Source organism: Schistocerca gregaria, chromosome 7, assembly GCF_023897955.1.
Source record: "Schistocerca gregaria isolate iqSchGreg1 chromosome 7, iqSchGreg1.2, whole genome shotgun sequence".
Lineage (NCBI taxonomy): Eukaryota > Metazoa > Arthropoda > Insecta > Orthoptera > Acrididae > Schistocerca > Schistocerca gregaria.
Window position 1 is genome coordinate 47,611,548 of NC_064926.1, and position 11,452 is coordinate 47,622,999.

General features: G+C 38.4%; 1 protein-coding gene across 1 annotated transcript in view; it reads left to right on the forward strand.

The window, feature by feature from the left end:
- The window catches only part of LOC126281444 (RNA cytidine acetyltransferase-like), a 95,366-nt gene extending 84,192 nt beyond the window's left edge, over nt 1-11,174 (forward strand). Inside the window, exons 18-20 of the mRNA XM_049980413.1 lie at nt 7,048-7,284; nt 7,376-7,512; nt 10,892-11,174. Of these exons, the coding sequence (XP_049836370.1) occupies nt 7,048-7,284; nt 7,376-7,512; nt 10,892-10,979 (462 nt within the window). The 3' untranslated portion in view covers nt 10,980-11,174. The remainder of the gene's footprint in view (nt 1-7,047; nt 7,285-7,375; nt 7,513-10,891) is intronic.
- The last annotated feature ends 278 nt before the right edge of the window (nt 11,175-11,452 follow it).

An 11,452-nucleotide genomic window follows, 5' to 3' on the forward strand; every position in this document is an offset into this window, starting at 1 on the left:
CAAACTGGAGATGGTCATGTAGTTATGCTTTCTAAAATTGTTCTGCTTGATGTGGAATGAATGACCTTCTGATCAACATCTGACAAATGTAGCACTTTTCTGCACAGCTACACTTGGCATAAAAAAATAATAAAAAATAAAAAATTGCAGTTACAAAATAGTTGAAAAAATTGTGATTAATTTTTTTGCAACTTTGACCCTAAGTAGCCTGATAATTGTGAGGGACAAAGCCTTGAAATTTTAACGGTGTGAGATGTATCTGATCCATTTATTTTCTCTGGATTGCTACTAACTTCAATTTTAAGCTGTCTCAGCCAAAACTGTCATAGAGCCCACGTGACATTTTGCAATCCGCTACTGAGAGCCTCCTAAAGCCATTTTTTTTTCCGAAACTTAGTTTTATTCATTTAGAACATTTCTACAAAACTTCATTGTGGTTGCTGATCCTTACAGGGGGGGGGGGGGGGGGGGGGGACCATCAGTGCACTTGGTGTGGAATGATCCAATTTGATTTCCTTTGCAAAGTCTGGATCACTGTCAAGAGAATAAACTGATCTTGGTGTTAGTTTGTGATTGTTGTTTGGGCAATTTTATGCTGGAAATGAAACATCAAAAATAGCATTACATGAGTGTCTGTGGCCTTGAGGCAAAAATGATAGTGCCAATTTCATGTGCCAGAAAGGTGTTAAGTGTAAACAAATATGTTCTTGATAGTCTTTTGGAACAACTGGATGGAATAAATGTGAGGGGAGAAGTGGATTGCAAAATAACATATCAAGATGCTTTGACAGTGAGAAAATCGAGGGATTTGAGGTACAGATTGTTGGTACACGCACCAAAATCACCACATTTGGTATCCTCTGACTGTGACTGATTCTCACTAGACAGGAAATTTGTGGCTAGAAAATAATTTGCATCCCGTGAAGAAATCATGACAACTGAAGATGAGTAGACCTTCCAAAAATTTCACTTAAAGAAGGGAAGGTAAACTGTTCATAAACTTTTCACCATCTTCATATGTGCAAACACATGTAAGCTTAGATTCAGGAAGAGCTGGGACTGAAAGAATAATCTTTATGAAATTAAAGTAACTTTTTAGCAAATTAAAAACAAAACAGTAACAAAAATATAGGCACTCTGTTCAAAATTGCACATCCTTGTGCATCTGCTAAAGCAAACTCAGCTGCTGGATAACAATGAGTACGGTGTTATTCTGCTCTGTGAACAGTAAAATGCTCAGTCCTCTGTGGCACACATTCCTGCTTGAACATATTCCACTCTTCTACAGCAACATTCCTGAGGCATGCGGAGGGAGGAGGGTTCTGGCAGTGATGCATTGTAGGTCTCAGTTGGTTACAAGTGTGCTCAGTTGGGATCATTTCAGTAGATACCACAGGCAATTCCTTCAATTGATTCACTTGGTGGGCATGGTATACTCATGAATTATCGTCATAAAAGATGAGCATATCACCGATGTGCTGATCGTAGGGCTGGGCAGTTGGTTAGAAGACCTGTCCAAGTGATTTTTAAATCAATATATTACCGGTAGCAGTAGCACTAAGAGCTGTCTGACATCCATATACGATAGCAGCACAAATCGTGGTTTACCCATTGTGTTGCCTAACTCATGGGGCTGCATGTCTTAGACAGGCATTGCTGCCTGGCTGCCTCCATATTTTTCTGCTTTAATCCTGCTCTTGTTAGTAAGGAGTACATGATACAAAAAAATCCAAGTTCCAGTTCCATTTCAGGTGTTTTCTTGCTGACCTTCTTTGCGTGCTACTGTGATTTGGGGGGGGGGGGGGGGGTGTCTTGTACTGTAGTTGGTAACAAGACACCTAGAGGCCAAATTGATTGAATGGGAGCCATTTGTGTATCGTCTGGATCAGCACAGCCCTCTTATTACCTCCAAAATGACAGTGCATAGTTCTGTTGCATTCTTCTTGCAGAACTAGGAACTGTAATGTGTAGTTAGCAATCACCAGCTAGTGGTGTTGACCACAGAGGACCACCATGAAGCAGATCTTCATTGTTTTCTGTGTCACTTTGTGAATCTTTGACTGGCATTGTTGCAGTATGTATCATTTTGGCAGGTAATTTCACTAGCTGACAACCTCCTGTTACAGAGTGACACGGCTTTCATGGTCTAAGCTCGAAATGACCTTTCAAGGCATGTTGACAGCCTGAGTAGTATACAAAGACACACTGTCATGGTCTCCACTGAGAGAGACACAGATTTGTCCTGAGAATGATGCTGGTGGTTGCACGTTGATTTCATGTGGCTGTAAGAGTATTGGGAAGCATATTTTCAATCAGAAACATGAAATATACAAGCCCTGAGATTGGTGCAGAACTGTTTTGGAGTAGTTTACTCAGTGGAAAAAGTGTTGAATACAAGGTCATTGGTCTAAAAATGGGGACTACTTCAATTTTTTTTTTTTTTACTTTAAAGAAAAATATACTCCATTGCCTTGCACTGATTTAATTCTCCTCTGCTGTAACATGGTTGCCGACCAATAAAGTACATGCAGTACCAGAGTGATAGAAGATGTGTGTGCATAGGAAAAGAGTATGATGGGTGTTAGAAAGGTAAGGAAGAAGATTGGGCTTTAATGTTCCCTCTGTGACTGTGACAATAGAGACATAGTACAGGCCTTAGCAGGGAAGGGTATTCATCTACGTCACTACTCTGTAATTCGCAATTAAGTGCCTGGCACAGGGTTCATTGAACAACCTTCTGACTATTCCTCTACCATTTCTCTCTTGAAGATCATGTGAAAAAAAAATGATCACTTAAATCTTTCAGTGCAAGCTCTGAGTTATTTTAAGTGTTCTGCCTATAAATCACAGTCCTTAGTTGGGTTTCTCCACAACATTATCTGTATGATCATTCCAGTTTAAATTATTCATAATTAAAATTTGTAAGTATTTAGCTGAGTTCACTGCTTTACGATTTGTGTGATTTATCTCATAATCAAAATTTTGTAGATTTCTTTTAGTACTCATGTGAATTGCCTGACAATTTTCATTACTTAAGGTCAATTGCCATTTTTCACATCGTACAGATATCTTATCTAAATCACTTTGCAGTTGGTTTTGATCCTCTGACAAGATGCCCAATGACAGCATCATATGCAAACAATTGAAGAGGGCTGCTCAGATTGTATCCTAAATCATTTATACATATTAGGAACAGCATAGGGCGTACAACACTTCATTGGGGAATGCCATATATCACATGAATTCTGTTTCACATCTGAGTCGGTACTCTGTTGCCACATAAAAGTTGCATGTGAGGAATGTTATGACTTCCTTTGCACACTTTGTCGTTCTGTACCAGATACAGGAGTGAGTAACAGATGCTGTTCATAAACAGAGAATTCAGATATTAATTTATTCTACATCCAATATCAAATAGTAAAATTAACACATAACTTTGTTGCTTTAATTGCATTGTCAGTTGCTAATAATAGATTTTAATGTAGAAATATGTACAGATGCAAAGGATTTATAAATCTGTCACTCTTCAATACAATCTCTATTCAGAAGGTGTTTATCCCTGATCACTGTTAAGGTCTGTGAATGTTATTCATCTGGCAAACACACAAAATGGGGGTAACACGCGATCTAGTGTAACGTAAGTAGATCCATTGCTGGAGCTCCAGAGAGTGAATGTTTGCATGTTATTTGCAGGGTGTAATCATTTGTGGCAGCAGCCTTATGCTGTCACGGTGGCTGTAGGAAACATGGCAGCATGCATTTTTAAAGTATTGCAGCTGATACCACAAGGGACACTGTCAATATGCTTCTGAAAATGTAGAAATGTGGACTCAGTTGAGATCTCCTGTCAATAGAACTCATTACTTCATGTGAGTAAAGAGCCAGCTGTGTTTCTTAAGAATGATGTTTTCTGAATCTTTGCTGGCTATTTGTAAATAAATCTTTTTATCTGAGGTAATTCATAATCTTCAGACACAGTATATGTTCCAAAACCCTACTGCAAATTGATGTTAGTGATAGAGTGTGTAATTCAGTGGATTACTCCTATTTTCCTTTCTTGAATGTTGGAGTGATCTTTGCAACTTTCCATTATTTAGGAACAGATGTTTAGTTGGGTGTTTGGTTGTATATGATAGCTAATTATAGAGCTATTGTACCAGCATGCTGTGCAAAATTGGTATACAATCTGGACTGGGGGACTTGCCTTTATTAGGTGATTTATGCTGCAACAGTTATATGTACTTCTAAGTTATTCATATTGGCAGCTATCTTTGATTCAAATTCTGGAACATTTACTTTGTCTTCGTTGATGAAGGAATTTCTGAAAACCATTTTTAATAACTCTGCTTTAGTGGCGCTGTCATCAATAACATTAACATTGCTATCGCAGAGTGAAGGTGTTGATTGTGTCTTGCTGCTGGTGCACTTTACATACCACCAGAATCGCTCTTGATTTTCTGCCAGATTTAGAGGCAGAGTTTCTTTGTGGAGAGTATTGAAAACATCTCGCAGAGAAGACCATGCTAAATTTTGAGCTTCAGTAAAACATTGCTAGTTGGAGATATTGCATTCTTTTATATTTCACACACCTTTTTCATTGATTCTGCTACAGTGTTCTTTCCTGTTTAGTGTAACGTGAGGGCACAGTACCATGTCTTATTAATTTATTTGGTGTATATCTCTCAATTGTCATCAATACTATTTCTTTGAATTTGAAGCCACATCTGGTCTGCACTTACATAATGAATCTGGGAGGAGTGGAAGCTGTCTCTTAGGAAGGTGTCAAGTGAATTTTTATCTGCTTTTTTAAAGTAGATGTATTTTGCATTTATCTGTGGTGGAGTTGGATGTAACGGTAGTCAGTCTTGCTACAACGACCTTGAGGTCACTAATCCTTGTATCTACCATGATGGTCTAATTTGCTCAGAATGATTTGTTGCCAAGAGGTCAAGTAAGTTTTCACAACCATTTGCACTTTGAGTAGGCTCCTGAACTAATTGTCCTAAACAGTTTCCAGAGAAAGCATTCACTTCAATTTCAGACAATATTTTATGCCCACGACAAGCTTTGAAAATGTATTTTCACTACATATCGAGGGTACAATGGGTGTTTGATAAGTAAGGCAACACAATTTTTGCTGGAAGCAGGCTTGCTTTATTCAGGATTCCAATACACCGTATTATTTGGCACTTTTTTTGGTACAAAATGCTATTCTTCAACATATCTAAGTTCAGTATGATGGATGGCCTCACACCACCTTGCTGGGAAGGTCTGTAGGCCGGTGTGGTACCACTTTACTGGTCAATGTTGGAGCTAACGTTTTGCTGCTCAATAATCTCCCTGTCCCCCACAACGTGTATCCTTCATTGGCCCAAACAGATGAAGATCTGGAGTGCAGGGTGGATGAGGAAGAATATTCTAATGAAATTTCATGAGCGCCTCTTGGGTGCGCAGACTTGCATAAGGCCTTGTGTTGTAATGGGAAAATTGTATCTTTGTGGTGACGAACACACTGAAATGGTTTCTTCAGTTTCCTGAGGGTCCTCAAGATATCAGACAAGAACCAATTATTAATTTATTCTGATTATCAAGTATAATCTCTAATCCACACTAATTCATAGGAACTATCTACTTAAGTTTCACTACAAGATAAAGTACTACTAACAGCAACAAACATGACACCATCAGCTGTACTTCATCTGCCCTTTGGACAATCTAAAAATTTCAGCTGGACTTATCTCTGGTTTTAGCCAGTTTTCCATACCTACAACGATTAAAGCTTCTGTGCTTTCTATTAGCACTTGGAGCTATTGTTCCTTCCCAACGACTGCAGTATTGTTTGTTTCTACGTCTACACTCATCCTGTGCTTGGCCTGCACCCTTCAGGATTGATGCTCTTATTGTAATTTTCCAAAATACTCCAACCCAAAAAAAACTGCCTTGTCCCCTCCACACAGCCCCTGCTACCTGTGTTGCTGCCTCCTGCATGTAGTAGATCCATTTTCTATTAAACGGAACCCAAAAGGCCACCACCCTATGGCACAAGTCAAGGAATCTGTAGCCTATATGGTCGCAGAACCATCTGAACTTCTGATTCATACCCTCCACTCCGCACTGTACCAAAAATCTGCAATCAGTCCTGTGGGTGATGCTATATATAGTGAGCTGTGCCCTCATCTTGCAAGCAAGACTGGCAGTCTTTTCCATTTCAGCTATCTGCCAAAAACAGAGAGAATCTCTTCCAATCAGAAATGACACACATTTTGGTACTGACATGAGCCACAGCTGCAGTTGGCTACATCCTGTGCTTCTGGACATCTGAAAGAACCTGTTCTGTATCTGGGATGACACTCCCCTCCTTCAACCCCCCCCTCCCCCCCCCCCTCACCCCACCATGCCCCCTCTGGTGTGCACATTGGACTTCTTGACCATTTCCTTTTGAAAGGAGATATCACATTGAGTGAAACCACAGAAAACCAAACCTGACAATGATTTTAGCAATTTGCTGTTTTGTCATACATTCATCCCTTACTTGTAATTGATGTGGTATTAAAATATTGTGGTAAGAAACAGTGGCACAGTTGACAAGGGTAGCATGTGGACATGCTACATAATTTTTGGCGTATCTGTACTCAAGTAGTCTATTATTCAAAGCTACAGCTATCACCATTAGCCAAATCTTTGCCGTAAACTTTTCCAGGCCCAAGTCACAGATGGGTACACAGTTTTAATCTGTCAGGAAATTTAAACACAGAACTGAGTTAGATTATTTTCTGGGAGATGATATACTCCCCTTCGAGTGGATGACATGGTCAGTAGTATCACCTTCCTTCATAAACAGTTGCGATATTCATGGTAAGCTAAGAGAGTGAAGTAAAAAAGTAATATACAATAAAAGTTGAATATGTGTAGTGGCATTGTATTTTATGTTCATTTGTAAATAGCACATGTTATTTTGACTGTAATATTGTGCATTCTGTGGTAGCATGTTTGTTATTCCCAATATTTCATCTTAATCTTTATATTGCCATTACCTTTTTTTACCAGGCAATATTACTTGGACTGGGGCTGCAACACAAAACAGCTGATGACTTGGCCACTGAGCTTGAGTTGCCAGTGTCACAGCTGCTGGGTCTTTTTAATCGTACAATTCGTCGGTTAGTTCAGTACCTGACAGGTGTTCTTGAGCGAGCAATAGAAAAGGATTTTGTGCAGCCAAAGCAAGACTTAAAACTAAATCCTTTAGCAAAGACGATGCAGCAAGAATTGGATGAAGCAGCGAAGGTGTGAATATGAGCATTCCACAATTATATAAAACAGTATTTAAGTATTGGACTCCAGTTAGCAAATTATTAACCTCTTTTTGTTATTTCAGGACCTTAAACTAAAACAGCAGGAAGAATTAAAGAGGCTGAAAAATGAAAATTTGAGTCAGTATGTTATAAAAGGCTCAGAACAAGAATGGGACAGAGCTTTGTCAAAAGGAGCAAAGGCCATAATTTCTGTGAAGAGGTAAGCATATTACAATTTTAGATCATTGTTGTTACAACACTCCACTCAGAATTGTCAACAATATAGTGTGCTGGAGGGGAGTTCATAGTTGAAGTTGATAGTGAAAAACTGTCAATAAATATTGAGTGCAATTCATTTGTACTAGAAATGAGGAATTACTTGATTGTGTGACTTTTTGCTGTAAGGTAGTTTTGGGTGCTATTCAAAAATTTTGTTTTGTTTTAATGTTCAAAATGCAAGTTGAACCACCTTCCACAGTGCAAAAGCACTTACATTGAACTGTTTCAGAGCAAGACTTCACCATCATAATTATTTCACAAGAATCTTATGAAAGTGATAAAAATAATTATTCGCCTTGTAACCGTGTCACCCTAAAATACATTTCAGCATCATTTTCCAGTATGTAAAATAAACTAAAGTGGATTGGCATATGCTGTCCATAAATGTAGGCAGTATCACAGCACCAGCTATTTGTGCGCACAGTCTGTATATCTCCAGAAAAGACACTCAGATACAAAAACATATACAGCATAACTGAGCATTTTGTGTTCATAATCAAGAAATCTAAGATGATGCACATCTCTGCATAGATGGTCAGGAGCATGAATCTCATCATACACTGAATGTCAAGAGTATGATTACAAAGTAGCTAACAACATGCTGATGTTTTAAAAAGCTTTTGAAATGTTTAAAAAGTTGTTTGTCTCTCCTTGTTCCTAAATTCATTTTCATGTGTCCTGCTACGTATTGTAATTTCTAACTGTTCCTGTAGATTCAGTTTTCTACACTTATCCTCCCAAAAAGATTGGCCAGTTTCATGAAAGTGTGTGCTTGTAGCCAACTTTTCAAAATTATGAAGCTGAAAAGCATCCCTGTGTTCCTTATGCCTCACTTTGGAGGACCTACCAATCTGACTGATGTAGTTAATACTACACTTCTGTTACACTGAATTTTTTTTATACCAGCTTTATTGTGTTCATCAACCTTCTGTTGTAAATTGTTCGCTAATTTACATTGTAAAAATATTGGTTTGAGATGTAACTTTAGCATTTAAAAGCTTACAAATGTTAGCTACTTTCTGTGCTATTTTACCTAAATGCAGAATCATCATTCTCTTAACATTTTGCACAGCAGTACCGTATAGAGATTGGACAAAAAATGGAAACATCAAAAACATAACGCATTACCATGTGTAATATAGTGTAGGAAACCATTTGGATTTCAAAACAGATTCCAGTCACCATAGAATGGAAAAATACAGGTCCTACATGGTTTTCAAAGGATCTTATACTATTCTCCCTGCAAAATAGTGGCAAGTTCAGGTAATGGTGATGAAGGTGACTGCTGATCATGCAGCTTTCTCTTGAAAGACGACCTCAGAGGCTCAGTAATATTGAGATCTGGGGACTATGGCAGCCGCCAGGGAGATGTGACAGTTCATCCTCTTTCTCACGAAGCCAGTCCTGGATAATGCGAGCTGTAAGAACAGGCGCTCTGTCATCTTGAAATAGGGCACCACCACTGGGCATCAAATGTTGTACTGTGGGATGGACTTGATAAAATGTCCAGGTAATCCTTGCAAATAATGTGACCCTGCAGAATAACCATGGGGCTCATGAAATACCACAATATACTGCCCAGATCACCACCGAACCCCTGCCCTGTTTCCCTCTTGGGATGTAAATATGGCCAGACTTTCGGATACAATCCAAACAACTCATCTGACCATATGACTTTCTACCATTGCTCCATAGTCCAGCTGTTATTGTTTTTGAAATTGCAGATCATCGTGTAATTTCCTGTTTATGGAGCTCTCTTCGTGGTTTTTGGTGCTGACATTGTTTCGGGGAGTGCGACAAACCATTCTGCAGTGATTCTAGCAGCTGTCGTCCTCTTATTTTTCATCATAATCCTCTCCAGTGACCATCTGTCATGCTAACACACATTTATCAGAGTTGTGACTTAGCGGATGATGTGTTTTTTTTTTTTTTTCGCTTCCCCTGCATGCAGTATAAATCTTCAGTATAGTGCCCCTGAAACACAGATATTTGGCTCCCATGGTTATGGGAGCACCTACCATACAAGTGCCAATAATTTGCATCTGCTTGAATTCACTTAGTTCTGACATAATGCACTAACAACTATACAGTACGCTGTTCTGACCATGACAGACACTTGCAACGTATTGAGGACATTGCACAGGTGTTGTTCATGGTCAGGTACAACAGTGCAACATGCATGTTTGGCTAGCATCTGAATTTATGTACAAGCATGTGTTTCCTGTGGTGTTTTCATATTTTTGTCCAACCCCTATACATTTCAGTTACCAAATCGATGTGTGTTACACATTTATAGATATGTTCACAGATTGAATGTACATTTTAGATGGAGTCCTATATGAAGGCATTATTTCAATAATGGTACACCTGAGGCTTAAACATAATTGAGTGATGAAATTCTTTGACTGAGATATCTGAAATATTGCAGTCCATTGCTTGTTGCAAGGGTTTACCATTTCTTTCTGTTCTCATCGCTCAGTTATGTTTAAGCCTCTGTAAAAGAACAGAATTCCACTGTGATAGAATAAAAATAGTCTTGGTTGCAAAATTATTTGATGTCAATGAAGCGTTTGACCGTTTTGGAGACAGGAAGGGTATCCGGCCACCCCTTCAATTAACCTTGCCAAATCGGCCGATAACCATGCCGACCCTGTGGAGTGTGGGACATAGGCACAAGGAAAGAGAGAGAGAAGTGTTTCACCCTTTTGTGCCATCATCAAGTTTTGTAAAAGTAGCTGGATATGAAACCCATTCATTATATAGCCATATAAAATATAAAATGGACACAAGAGTAACGTGTTACGTAATCCATCCATCACAAAAACATATAAAATGCAAGGTGGATGTTGGACACAACAGCTGACACCACCATAATAGTACAAAATAGTGCCATGCTTACAAAATTAAATGCAGTATGAGCCACATGCAGTACAATGTCCTTTTGGCATGCACACAAGCGCTACTGTGAAATTACTGTGTGCATGCCAAAAGGACACTATCCAGCATGTGACTCATACTGCATTTATTTTTGAAAGCATGGCCTGGCTTTGTACTACTATGGCAGTGTCAGCTGGTGAGTTCAAGATACTGTTCTGTCCATTTTTCATTTTACACGGCTATATACTGGATAGCTTTCATATCTAGCTACTTTTACACAATCTCACAATGTCCCAACAGGCTGAAACACAACATTGACATTAAATAATTTCACAACCAAGACTGTTTTTATTCTGAAATAATGTAAAACTGGTTGCTGTAGCACCCTGCCACAGTGAAATGGAATAATTTTTACTGATTATGAATTTTTGCGTTATTTTCAGTGGTGAGAAAAGAATAAATGAAGAGCCATCAATCCCAGAGAACTCTGGGAAAAAGAAGAAGAAAAAAGAGAAAAAGTCCTTCAGTTGAGTAGCTGTTAATTATAATATAATAGCTTAATGTAATGTATGACAAGGAGGACTGAAACTAATCTTGACCTATGCTCCCAAAGCCATAAACTTTGTAAAAAGTGTTGTTTATAATATTTGTTGTCAAGTGTAAAAGTTTGCTATTTTAACAGTGACTATGTACATATTCAAAATAATATATCTGTTAATTTTTGTAGTGTTTGTATTTCTCAACTTTCTAAGGTTTTGTCCCTTCTTTTCATCATGAACATTTGTTATTTGGTGTCATTTAGCTGCGTCCAGCCACAAGTAAAGTAATCTGAAAAAAAAAAAAAGACTTAATGCATGGAAATGAAGACATTGCTAATTTTTAACTAATGGTCACCAGACAGATTGAAAGGAAAGGTACGAACAAGTTCAAAATTTGTGCTGGTTTTATTTAATATCAACAGTGACTGCAAATTAATCTGTAATATTCTTGGATTCTGCTGGTTT